The sequence below is a fragment of the Perca fluviatilis genome, chromosome 2, assembly GCF_010015445.1.
Source record: "Perca fluviatilis chromosome 2, GENO_Pfluv_1.0, whole genome shotgun sequence".
Lineage (NCBI taxonomy): Eukaryota > Metazoa > Chordata > Actinopteri > Perciformes > Percidae > Perca > Perca fluviatilis.
The window spans coordinates 30,198,400-30,211,835 of record NC_053113.1 but is presented as its reverse complement, the minus strand read 5'-3'; the positions used below and the strand labels follow the sequence as shown (position 1 = coordinate 30,211,835).

At 41.4% G+C, this 13,436-nt stretch overlaps 1 protein-coding gene across 1 annotated transcript; it reads right to left on the bottom strand.

Moving 5' to 3' along the window:
* Positions 1-6,875: 6,875 nt before the first annotated feature.
* Positions 6,876-12,966, bottom strand: ccdc153 (coiled-coil domain containing 153). The gene is made up of 6 exons (XM_039821613.1): positions 12,529-12,966; positions 12,381-12,449; positions 10,245-10,364; positions 9,918-10,010; positions 9,680-9,810; positions 6,876-7,331 (listed from the first exon to the last, which is right to left on the bottom strand). Exons 1-6 carry the CDS (start codon positions 12,578-12,580, stop codon positions 7,170-7,172), a joined length of 627 nt encoding a protein of 208 aa, XP_039677547.1. The 5' UTR covers positions 12,581-12,966; the 3' UTR covers positions 6,876-7,169.
* Between the last annotated feature and the right edge of the window lie 470 nt (positions 12,967-13,436).

The window sequence follows — 13,436 nt, the reverse complement described above, 5'->3', positions numbered from 1 at the left end:
TCAGCGGCAACTGGGCTGCAGGAGTGGCGTCGAGCGACTGGGCTGCAGGCTTGGCGTCGGGCGACTGGGCTGCAGGCGTGGCTGCAGGCGTGGCGTCGGGCGACCGGGCTGCAGGCTTGGCGTCGGGCGACCGGGCGATCGAGCGACCGGGCTGCAGGCGTGGGGTCGGGCGACTGGCTGCTGGCGTGGCTGAGGGCACACAGGTCGGCTCAGGCTCAGGTCCACTGTGAGGCTGATTGGGGACATGGCGCTGAGAGCCACGACGTCCCTTCCTCCGTCCACGGCCTCCACGGGTCCCCGTGAAAGCGGCCAGGCGGGTTCCGTCATAGGACTCGCTGGTGGTTGGGGGCATACGCGACGGTAACCGTGAGCAGTCTCCCAAGAGTTCTGGGGAAGCTGGCAAAGTGGCAGGCGGGCTGAAAAGCACACACCGACGGCTACGGTGTTGGCCGACTGTCACTGTCGCTGAATGGCGAGCTTCTCCAGGAGAGGAGGGGGCCGGTCTGGCTCAGAGCAGAGCAAACACTGCACAGTCCAGCCAAATTCCAACACCTTCTTGGTGAAAAGAAGTTTCTCCGCTGGGTCCATGATGGTCAGATCGTTCTCGGAGGGAGGGGCCGGTCTGGCTCAGAGCAGACAAACACCACACCTTCCTTGGTGAAAGTTTGTATGGAGTGACAGGAAGACCCCAAATGCAGAGGGAGAATGGCAGGCAGGAGATGGTTGAACTCAAAGATTTTAATATAACAAAAACGGCAGCACAAGGGCTGGAAAACCGCAGGCAAAAAAAAAAAACCGGGAGTAAACTGTAAAAACACAAGGCACAGGGAAACAACACTAGACGCAGGGGTGAACACAAGGGCACGGATACAAAACGATCTGACAAGAGACAAAGGGAACACAGAGGCTAAATACATGAGGGAATGAGTAAATCAGGAACAGGTGAGACAACAGGTGAGACAATTCAGGGCGGGGCAGGACAATCAACAACGGCGGGAAAACACAGGAAGTAAACTGGATAAGACAAGACAAACAACCAGACTACCAAAATAAAACAGGAAACAGAACACAAACAGGGAACACGACAAACACAGACCACAATACACAGAAAACATACAGAAACCAACAAGGCAACAGAAACGAACAAACAGGCAACAGAAATGGGGCAAAATACAGAACAAAACACTGAAACCACAACAGGAGGCACTTTACAGTACAGTCCTGAAAATGTCGCAGCATTCTTTGTGGCTTGTTGTGTTTTACACAACATTTCCATGAATCGTGGATGTGTTGATGACATAAATGAGGAAATATTAGAGGACTTAAGGAGACGTGATGTTGAACTACGGCGGGATCTGGTCCGGGAGTAATGCGCGATGCGCTCCTGATGGAGCGGGTGGACGGAGATGGAGTGGGGGGAAGAGGAAGGGGCACAACAGGTGCAGGTGGTGCGTTTGGAGGCCCACGCTCCATGGCTGCAGCAATCCTCTCCAGACTTGAGGAGATGCACCCGAGAGGCTGCAGCAACATCGCCACCCGGCCAAGACGGGCATTTATTACTGCCGCCACCGGCAGCTCCGAGCTGGCGTGCGCCAGGCAAATCCGCCGTCATAATAGTAATCCGCCATGGAACAAGCGCCCTGCTCTTAAAGGGAATGTGAGATGACGCTCTGATTGGTTTATTGCACGTTACGCCCAAACCACACCTAGCTACTTCAGACCAACCCATTTTAGATTTGCGTCGGGCGCAAGAGTCATTTATCCCGCCGGTATAATAGCAACAGCGGCCGAGATCCGCCCACAAAGCTACTTGCGTTTGGCGTTTCATACTTGCGTTTCAGATCGTTAAAATAGGACCCATAGACATAATGGGCACAGATTGTGAGCAACAAAAAAATCCCATACTTCACATACAGTCAGTGTTAACTTTCTATATTTCTTTCTAAAATAACTTGTTAAAGGCCAATTGTCACACAAAAAGCAAAGAAAAAAAGACCCAATTTCAATACCAGTTTTATAAAAAATAAGTTTCTATCCATTTGCTGAATGTCACTAAGAAACTCATGAGAGAGTAAGAAGGCTGTCGCTGGCTGCACCTGATGCTAACTTCTTAAACATTTAAAAACATTTACAGGGGTGTTAAATCAAGCGTAGTTGGAATGAGATTGCCAATTACCTTGAAGGCATGGAGAGCAGTAGAGTAAGAATTAAAACAAATCCCACTGAAACACTGGGCAACCTTCGCTGGGGGACCACTGAGAGTGGCGGCAGGGTTAGGCTGCTATATTTTATATGCTTTATTCTCTCATGTTGACATTTTTATTCCATTATAAATGCATTTCTTAAAACAACCTCTGTCCTGTGGGGTTCTGGTTTTGTCTCTGATGTATTTGACCTTATGAGCTGTTTAGATCTGTCATGCTAAATAGCGTCTGAGTGCACTTTGTTTTTCTAGTTTTATTATTTAACCGGGAGAAATATTCAGACAGTGCACTTGGTTTGTTGTGACATCATACACATGCAGGGGAGCAGTATCAGGATGTCTGGGTTTCTAGCTGAGTAAACATGAAGATTGTTGAGTGAACAGTCGTTTATCTCCCATAACTGAATTAATGTCCGCACACTTGTGAATTCGTGAACAGCTTTGAATGAGTATGGGTGGGAAGTCGGAGGCTAATGAGTTTAACAAATCACTTGTGCTATATACGCATCTGCTCACCTATAGTCCATCTATCACTGTGATTTCAGTGGATGTATCTCTCTCCTCAGGATAGTGACTGAACGCACACAACCTGCATCTGATTTGCTGTTTAATTCAGGCTGCCTCTCTCTCTCTCACAATCTTTCCACTGCAGCATTAAAGATGACACGTTTTTTGCAGTGCGTCACCAACCTGCATGTCACAGTGCATATCCTCTGCACACACCTACATAACTCTTAAGAGTGACACACTTGCATAAACACTTGCCGCCACCTGTATGTCACTGCTGTGTCAAGTTTATTTCATCGTGCTCATGCTTCTCCTTCTCCTTCGGCCTCTGGTGCTCCAGGTCCATAAATCCAGCACATATATTTACCCACCACTGCCTAGCTCCTGTTGGATTTATGGAGCCCATGATGAGCATTGAGTGCCTGCAGTGGTGTGTGAAAATCTGCTTGACTCCTCAAGCTTACCCAGTTGTAGCACATAGCAATACCAATTTCCGTGTTGTTGATTGTAATTCTGCGAGGATTTAGGAATTATAGTGTACTGAGTCTGATGCACTTTGCCACGCTAGCAGCTCACAGCCCATCCACTTGAAGAGTGACTTCTTTATCAATCCATTCAGGGTAAATAAATGTTTTTTGGCATTTTGATCACGTAAATTTCATATTTTTCAAGCCTCACAGTCTAGCTCTAGGAAGCCAAAACATGAAACCTCGGATTTAAAAAAAATGTTGGCATATTTTGGGTCTATAACTCTGCATTCAGTATGATTTTATTGCTTTCCGATAGCAATTGTTAAATCTATTGATTACATTTCTACTGCATCCCTTTGTCAAACTATTTTTTTCTCCTTTCCTCCTCCCAGATTTCCAAAGGTTAACAGCGTTAACTACTAATGAGAACTGGATCTAAGGATCCAATTGAAAGACATAACAGACTCAGTGTAAACTACCTAATTCACAGTGAGACTGGTGCACATATTTAAGTGAGAGGTTTCCTCTTGATTTGCTGGCAATTAATTGCAAAAGTTGTTGTTGCTGTTGTGTGCTCAAAGAAAAGGTATTCAGACTGCAAGAATTCTCTCCAAGGTGAAATGCTGTCGAGGCTGTTATACAGCCTTTTGTTCACTGACAGCTGTCGTTGAACAGATTGACCAAAACATCTTGGCATTGTTTGTCTTTCAGAGAAATAAAATACTTCATCTATTTTGTGTTTTGTTCCCTCACTATTCATTCCGGCCTTGATCGATGTCCCACCGCAGATGGGGGAGCATAGTAGTGTGTGTGTGTGTGTGTGTGTGTGTGTGTGTGTGTGTGTGTGTGTGTGTGTGTGTGTGTGTGTGTGTGTGTGTGTGTGTGTGTGTGTCAGTCATACCACTTGCCTCCATGGGAAATCAGTGTGGGCATCTCGATTCATCAGCTGGAGGCCATCTCCAAAAGCTAAACAGACGCAGTAGACAACAAGTCAGATTCCAGTGGAAGTGCAGCTGCCAGCACTCATTGTCAGGTATTCATCAAAATGAAAGAAAGAATGAATGAATGAATTGATAATTTGGGTACTGTATAACAGAGCCATATTTTTACAGATAAAACTGTCAAAAAAACTGCGTTACGTTGAATGTTGGTACGAAAAGACTTTGTTGACCTTGGATTAAAGTTCCAAAGATTGAAGTGTCCAAAAACATCAGTCATATTCCATAATGACTCTGCTTTTTATGAGGCACCATCTGTCTTAAATGCATCGATGGCAGCAGACAAACATTAGCAGGGTTCAAATGAGAAGCAGTTCATTAATAACCATGGACACTGTTTTGTCCACGGTGCACATGATTAATGATTAGTTGGTAAACCTGTTGAAAAAAAATATATACACCTTAGGTATATACTACTCCTGGGATTGGAAAGTAACTATACGTGCATTCACTCAAATATTGTGCTACTCCACTGTATTGCAGAGGGAAATATTTTACTTTTTACTCTACTACATTTATTTAAACATTTACTTTCACCATTGAGGGATTAATAAAGTTATTATTATTATTATTATTATTGGACAGTTATACTAGTTACCTTCTAGATTTTGGGGCCCTTGTAATATTTCAAATGTATGAGCTGTTTTCAGTTTCATCAAGGAGACATTTCCCCTTTAAACATCTCAGCGATCAAACTGGATACACATGCATTACTGTAAATGGAGAGATGTCAGAGTGAGGGGGCTGCCCATGGACAGGCGCTCTGAGCATTTAGGGGGTTGGTGCCTTGCTTAAGGGGATCTTGGCATCTCTCCAGCTACCAGTCCACACTCTGTACTTGGTCCGTGCGGGAACTTAAACAGGTAACCCTCCGGTTCCCTAGCCAAGTTCTTACAGACTGAGCTACCGCCGCCCCACAAACTGTACAGCCACTTTAAAGTGCTGTGAGCTTGTTCGGAAGAAAAATCAAAGATTAGAGGAAAGAAAGTTTAACAAAAACAATAAAATGGAGTAGCAGGCTTTTTTTTTTTTCTTTAAATCTTCATTTCATCTCATCTCATGACCCCTTATCTTGTGACCCTTTGGAGGTGGACCGACCCCTAGGTTGGAATACCTGGCTAACTGTATATAACATGTTTAAAACTAGCTCCACCTTGTGGCCGATTAGCTCAGTTGGTAGAGCGGGCGCACATATGCAGAGGTTTGTTCCCCGACGCACAAGGTCCAGGGTTTGAATCAGACCTGTGATGGTTTTCCCGCATGTCTTCCCTCCTCTCTCTCCCCCTGAATAGACTGTGAAAAAGCCCAGTCTCAGGAGATGACACAGGGGTTGTAAACATCAAACAAAATACAACAACAAACCACATTCCAGCCAATCACTGACAAGATGGTTGTCGGTGATTGGCTGGAACGTGGTTTGTTGTGTTTTGGTGCACAGTCTGTGCCCCTAGTGTTTGTTTGACGTTTACGACCCCTGTGTTGTCTCCTGAGACTCTTTTTCACAGTGTATTCAGGGGGCAGGCAGCTAGCGGCTCAAGGAGAGATACCTACGATTTGAGACAAAAATGAAATCATGCTGAAACCATGCAGGAACTCATAGTGCACCTTTAACAATCTAATAATGTAATAACATTTCAGTCACAGGAGCCATGAAACACATCTAGCTGATAAGACTGCTGTACTTAATTAGAAATTGAATGCAGTACTTTTACTTGTGATGGAGTATTTTTACATTGCCGTATTGTTACTTTCACTTACGTACTTACTGAGTACTTCTTCACCACTGGGCATTTTTATAGTAACTTTTCCATAAGGAGAATATAACTATAAGACACACTGCTAATACATAATTCTTTCTGTGTTCACCCACCAACAGGTGCACTATGCTTATCTCATTTTGAGCACTGGGACGACTGCAGTTAACCCCATTAAACCCTAAACAAACAGAAACACACACTCTGAGGGCAATAACTCCTTGTGGTTTGAGGAGAAAATATTGGTTTTCAGATAGAGGCCTCTTGAGTTCCTGTGTTAATTAGTCGTCAGAGTACAGAATTATCTTCATCCCAGAGTAAATGATTCATTACCTCGTAGATGAGAGGCTAAAAAAAGCTGCACTGGGCCATTAAAAAGACGCACAAATGACAGCCTTGGAAGTAAAATGTGTTTATCTGGCTCCCCACAGGACAGTAGTAGTCAGGTTTTATTGATGCTGGGAAGCTAAGTCATATTTCTTGCATCATTAACGGTTATTTTGCATTTCTCTTGTTATTGTCTATTGCTAGTAAACCTCATATTGAACTTTACTTATTACATTTTCTTTTCTCGTAATTGTGGTTTGAATGAAAACACTGCCACCAGTAGTACTACAGTTTAGCAGTGGTGGTACTGTAGTTTCTTATGTCTCTGTGGTTCATGTGGCCATTACCTTGTGCTCTCTTGCCTGTTACCATATGTGGCCTCTGGTCCACTGACTCAACATAAAACACATTCTGAGAACATTTGTATCATTGCCATCTTTCCTAACACACCTGTAGTAAGATCATGGTGGTCTTTACTGCTGTGTATGTACAGTACAGTGTACTCTCAAACAGAATCAATCATTTCATACCATGTTAGTGTAGTCGTCACATACTTTTATTTGACTTAAGAAATATCTTTATGTATACCAGTATACAAGTATACCATGTATTTACACATAAAATACTCTAAAAACTAAAAACAGTCATTTGCTACATCTGGTGGGCACTACACAACATTACAGACACCACATGGTGAGCTACTGAATACATATAACTCAGTCTATTTTGTACTCTGGTGGTAAAATATTATATAATAAGGACATCCATCTGTGTGTTAGGCATACTAAATTGTGAGTTGCAAATTGATGCTGTCGTGGACGTCACTTTCGATTGAACCAAACAGATGCAATAGTCAGATCAAATAGAACTGAGATGTAGATACAACATATGAACGACAAAAAAAAGAGTCTCAATGAGAAAAGCAGCTGCTTTCATTTGTCTTTTCGATGTGCAGTGCATTCAGGCCAAAATCAGAGAGCAGTTCCTTGTAATTCTGATGAAGGGTTGTGCTCTTGTCCTCCCATCCCCGTCGAGCCACAGACAGCTGGGAAGTCAGGCTGTCGAGAGTCTCCTGCAGGAAACATCAGTAAAAATGAGATGCAAGTTAAAACTTTCCCTTTAAATCACCCAGTTATCTAACATGATATCCCTCCCCTCTTAACCACCTTTAACTCTGATGAGTTTTAGAAGCGGAGCTGATGGAGACGAGGCATAATTAGATTATGTGTCATAGTGGGAAGGACAGAAATAATGATAATTGCATATTAAAATCCTAGTGCTTTAATCACAGGCTGAGCCCTCTAACAGGGCTCCAGGCTTGACTAATTATCTTTAAAGATCTGCATACCTAAAATTTGCATCAACTAGCTGTGCTCAGCCAATAATGGCCTGTACCTATAAAAGGTCCATACAGACCCCCATTCCTCATACATTATGTCTTAGTGGAAGATTCTGCTATCTCACAAACCTTAATCGTATTGTCCTTGGTTGAAGTAGTAGCATAACATTGTATGACACTATTGTGGATGTTGTAAATTTGAGCACTTGTGCACATTGCTTGAAACAGCTCTCCATCAAAGTCCAGTAGCACAAAGAAAATATGCCCCTTAAACCAGCCACAGAAGACCTTCCTGTGCTTCATTTTGGATCATTTATTGGCTATCACTTCTTATTGTACTGATTCATCCAGGTTAACCTGCAGATTGATGTTCTGTGGCTCTTATTATTGTACTGATTCATCCAGGTTAACCTGCAGATTGATGTTCTGTGGCTCTGTAACACCAGAAAGTCCTAACAAATTATTGGAGTATTAATAATATGTCATGTTCACCTTTGCTTAGGCGTCCAAATAACTGCTTTTGACAGGTGGGTGAAGGCTGCACTGTCTGAGGCTTTTGTAAAGCTGTTTCCAGCAGAGTGTTGTCTGTTAACGCTAAAGTGATAGTGTGGTGTTGTACAATGAAAAAAGATTTCTCCTTCAGGTGAGTAGTGGAGCAAGGCAAGGCAAGGCAAGGCAGCTTTATTTATATAGCACATTTCAGCAACAGGGCAATTCAAAGTGCTTTAAATAAAACATGAAAGAGCATCCAGAAAACAATTAAAAACAATTTAAAAACGTTCAAAGTCAAGAATAAAATTTACAGTGCAGTATAAGAATTAAAAAAAAAGAAAAACTGAGAGAAACATAAAAGACAAGAATAAAATTTACAGTGCAGTTTAAGCATTGTTAGGTAGGCACTGCTATGCACTGTTCTAGGTACTATTAAGCCCTGTTAGGCAATATTAGGTACTGTTAGGTAAAACATTAAAACAGTTAAACTTTTAAAAGCAGATAAAATAGGTTATTTAAAGAAAGGCAAGATCAAAAAGATAGGTCTTCAGCCTTGATTTAAAAGAACTGAGAGTTGAAGCGGACCTGCAGTTTTCTGGGAGTTTGTTCCAGATATGTGGAGCATAAAAACTGAATGCTGCTTCCCCCTGTTTAGTTCTTACTCTGGGGACAACAAGTAGACCTGTCCCAGACGACCTGAGAGGCCTGGGTGGCTCATAGTGTAGTAGCAGATCAGAAATGTATTTTGGCCCTAAACCGTTTAGTAATTTATAAACCAGCAAAAGTATTTTGAAATCAATTCTTTGAGGCACTGGAAGCCAGTGTAGAGACTTCAGTACTGGAGTGATGTGATCCACTTTCCTGGTTTTAGTGAGGACTCGAGCAGCAGCGTTCTGAATCAGCTGCAGTTGTCTGATTGATTTTTTAGGGAGACCTGTAAGGAGCAGCAGGAAAGCTGATTACAGCGCTGCACCTGCGTTCATTATGCCAGTTTAAATACATAGTTCTCTTTCTGTTTGACACAGACTTTGCCTTCTAAAGGAGTTTAAGACCCGATGACCCCCTGTGCCATTAAAATCCTTATATGTTGCATTGTAGATTTTCTGACTTTGGTGAAAAAGGACATAGTCTGCATATACATTTTATTTTCATCAGGATTGTCCCATTATTCTACAAACAAAAGTCTATATATTGATTATTGCTTTATATACAGCTATATTTTGAAAGTTGGTACAATTATATAAAAGTTCCTTGACAATCAATTTGAAGTCACATTGTATAACTGATCTTAGACTGGTTATTTTATACCAAGTTATCTACTCGACATATGCAATGGCCACAAAATCATACCAAACTACAATAAGTTATTATAGAGAAGGGTGAATGGGGACAATGCTGCCCTTTAACAGTGACAGCTCCACAGGGTGCAAGAGGTTCATCCTGACCGGCTTGGCACCTACCTGGACATGCAGGTTTACAGTTCATGGAGCCTCAAAGATCAATGTAGGTCAACCCTACAAAGGCCTGTTAGTAATGCCTATTCAGAGCTTTCTTTAAATCAGTTTGTATTAGCTTGTGTTGTAACTCACATGCAGGATCTTCTCATAGTCTGTTTCCATGTTGTCCAGCTTATGTTGGAGGTCAGCAATGATGGCGTCCTTCTCCTGTTGCACCTGCTCACGTTCTCTTTTCTCTTTCCTCAGCTCCTCCTGACACAGCACTAGGCAGAAAAATGCATACAATCATGCCAATACTTTTAATTTGGGAACTAACTGGCACTTCTATGTCTTTACACAGTATAGACCTTAAAATTAAATGTATTCATACCAAGATCTTCCTTCAGCTGGCTGACCTCCTTCTCCATTCTCTTCGCCTTGTTGGTCAGCTCTGTCTGCATGGTTTTGTACTGGCGACTGAGGTCTAGAATGGCATTTGTGTCAAAGATGTCAGACTTGGCTTTCATTGCTGATTCACTTTGTAAGGCTAATGCAGCAATTAGCTTATTCACCCAGCTAATTAGACTTTTTGTTCCTCAAGAATTACCCTAACCTTGGCAAACACGCCCCTTGTCCTCACTCCCAAAGATATCCACGCTTTATCTCAGGTTATTAAAGGAGAGGCTAATTGTTGATTCATGCCTCGTCTGTTCCGTACCAGAGTTGACGTCCCTGTGGTCTTGTCTCTCGTGCTGCAACTTCTGCTCCATGTCTCTCAGGCGTCTCCTCAGGTCATTTCTATCAGACTGGACCTTTATTGCAGACTCACACTGTAAGGCTGTGGTAATCACACAAACACATGCATGCATGAATTTATACACCTGTGGTAAATTTGTTTTCTGAAGCAGAAAGCAATGACCCTTTGTAAAAAATTAAATACACCAATTACAGTTCTGTCATTAATATTTTACAAAGGTGAACTAAAGCCATAGTGAGACATGCTCAAGTATCCAATTATTCTTCAACATATAGCGTTAGGTGGTGCAGATGGTGCTAGACTAGCTTCCACTGGAGGGTGAAGTATTCAGATAACTGTCCTCATTCCGAGTAAAAGTCCTGCATTCTAAGTTTCTTACCAAGATAAAAGTATAAAAGTTTTAACAGCAAAATATATTCAAGTAAAAGCACTGATGCAGAAACATGGCTGGTTTGACTGGACTTCATTACTGGATAATTATCACAGAATCAATCAATAAATGTGCATGTAGCTTTTTACTGTTGTAGCTGGGCTAATTCAAACTATTTGATAGTGTGATCTATAACCATGCATTTATTTTTAACTAATCATACAGTATGTTTTGTACAAAAAATTACAATATTTCCCTCTGAAATGTAGTGGAGTAGAAGAATAACAGCATAAGATAGAAATATGTATATATACGTATATATATATAAATATATATATATATATATATATATATATATATATATATGTGTGTGTAAAGTATAGTACCTTAAAATAATGCTGAAGAACAGTACTTGAGTAAATACATTTAGATACTGCACTTACCACCACTGCAAGCTACAGTGTAAAAAAGTACACTGTAGAAATAAGTAATAATTACACCATTAGATGAATTGAGAATATGTTTTCCCCTATGAAATGCACTAGAGCCTCAGTATGTGGTCTCGCAAAATGAAATATCAGAGAAGAGTGCTATAGGCCGACCACTACAGTGCTGTGGAGGTCTGGTAATGCGAGTCTAGCAGACAGTGGTGAAAGAAGTATTCAGATCCTTTACTTAAGTAAAAGTAATAATACACTGTAAAAAATAATCCGTTACAAGTAAAAGTCTGGCATTGAAAATGTTACTTAAGTAAAAGTATGTAAGTATCATCAGGAAAATGTAAGTAAACGTACCCAAGGCAGAAAAATCTTCACATTTTAGAAACTGGAAACGATCAAAACGGTTCTCTTAATCAACTAAGTGTTTAATCGGCTAAGCATTACAGCTGTACTAGGCCTGTAAATTGTTGGGTATATTAATTTAACATAAAATATCATATTCTGTAAACTTCATGTGTTTTTGGAGCAAAAATCTTACATCTTAATTTGTAAAGAAACTACTAACTAAAGCTGTCAGATGAATCTAGTGGAGTAGAAGTAAAAAGTGGCATGAAAAGAAAATACTCAAGTGAAGTACAAGTACGTCAAATGTATACTTGAGTACAGAACTTGAGTAAATGTACTTAGTTACATTCCACCACTGCTAGTCCACCACTAAACTGAGTTGCACTTATTTTTTTCTTGGTAAAGTTGATAGCAATTGGGTTCACAGTACATAGTGTTAATATGATTAGTGAAGTAGTCAATCAACAGAGAATTAATAACAGTAATTGTAGGTTATAAATCATAGCCTATATAAAGCAAAAAGGACAAAAGTTTTTGGTTCCAGCGTATCAAATGTGAGGATTTTCTGTTTTCCTCTGTTTTATATTATTGCAAAATCAATATCTTTCAGTTTCGGACTAGGCTCACATGTGAAAATAACAAATAATAATTATAATAAATAATGAAAATAATCATTAGTTGCAGCCCTAGAACAAATTATACATCAGACATTAGCACAGTGTAAGACATAATAGAATATGAATTTGTGCTCATAAAACATTAATATAAGTGTTTTTTTTTTTTTTACCTTTTACAGTCTATGGTTTTTACAAGTCACCATCAGTTTGGCCCTGGATGTAATATACCCTACATATGAATAACAAAGAGCTGTGACTAATGGGTAGTTTGACCTAGACATAGTCTACATTACATAAAGCAACTCAACTTAAAATTGCTGCTCACCAATGTGATCCTGTAGGATGGCTACATCCAGAATACTGCGCCTATACTTTGCTTCCAAGTCATTTTCACCTGCAAAAAGACAAATAGTTGTAAACCAATTTAGCATCACTAATGCCAAAATGTTAAATCATCTCATTAGTAAAGTTACTTTTTTCTGGATTCTTTTTTGTGATCTTTTTCGTTTTTTTCTTTGGAGGCATGTTTGCTTGCTGTGAGACCTGTTCAGACCTTTGAGCAAACAAACTATACACTAACTACATACAGGGATGAGTCTGTTTTTTTGCTGGGCACTGGTTGCTGAGTGAGTTGCCATGGCACAAACTGTCCAGCTTGATTGATAGTTGATTGATTTTAGTAACAGCCAATCACAACTTGACTGGGTCACCGTTGGCTTTCGAGCTCATGCACACAGGCCGTGCAAGTAAGACCATTGATATAATGAGTAAGACATGTCAAAGCGTCCTTTGTTGTCATAGGTGACAAAGGCCCGCGCTGGGGGAATTCAGGGCTGCATTCAGCATCCCTTTAACGTTTTATGAATGCTGTACAGGCAGAAACGCGCACCCGACTACATTCATCATGGCTCGTGAACGCGCACAGGGAAGGCGTGGAGTTTGGTTTTTTTTGGGGGGGCGGAAGGGGACGTACAGGAAAGGGCCATACATACACGTCACGGGGGGGGGGGGACAGAAAACACTGGGAAATGTTTAATTCCCACAATTATTTATTCAACCCTGTTCTAGTTAATGTCCGTGAAGCTTTCGCAGTTTTAAGCGTAACGTTCTCCTCATTCATCGGTGAGTGCTCTCTGTCGTCAGCCCGGAGAGGAGGGCTGACACTGTGTCACACAGACACTGAACTTCCCGTCAAGGCTCAGCACAGGCGAAAAGAGCTGCTGCCGCTGACAAAAAAAGGGGAACGACATCGAGGGTTGTCAAGAGCAGAGGACACACTCCAGTCCACAAGGCTTCTGGGCAGAGAAACGGTGCCATTGTCCTCCAGCTGAGGGGCAAGCAGAGACAGGTCTGGTTCTCTGCTAATTAGCCTGCGTGGGTC

Bases quoted from the DNA above. Each gene is read 5' to 3' on its own strand.
- ccdc153 (XM_039821613.1), bottom strand. From the start codon at position 12,580: ATGCCTCCAAAGAAAAAAACGAAAAAGATCACAAAAAAGAATCCAGAA. The intron at 9,811-9,917 runs GTATGAATACAT...TTTTCTGCCTAG, and splicing joins CCAGCTGAAGGAAGATCTTG to TGCTGTGTCAGGAGGAGCTG. The intron at 7,332-9,679 runs GTGAGTTACAAC...TGTTTCCTGCAG, and splicing joins ACTATGAGAAGATCCTGCAT to GAGACTCTCGACAGCCTGAC.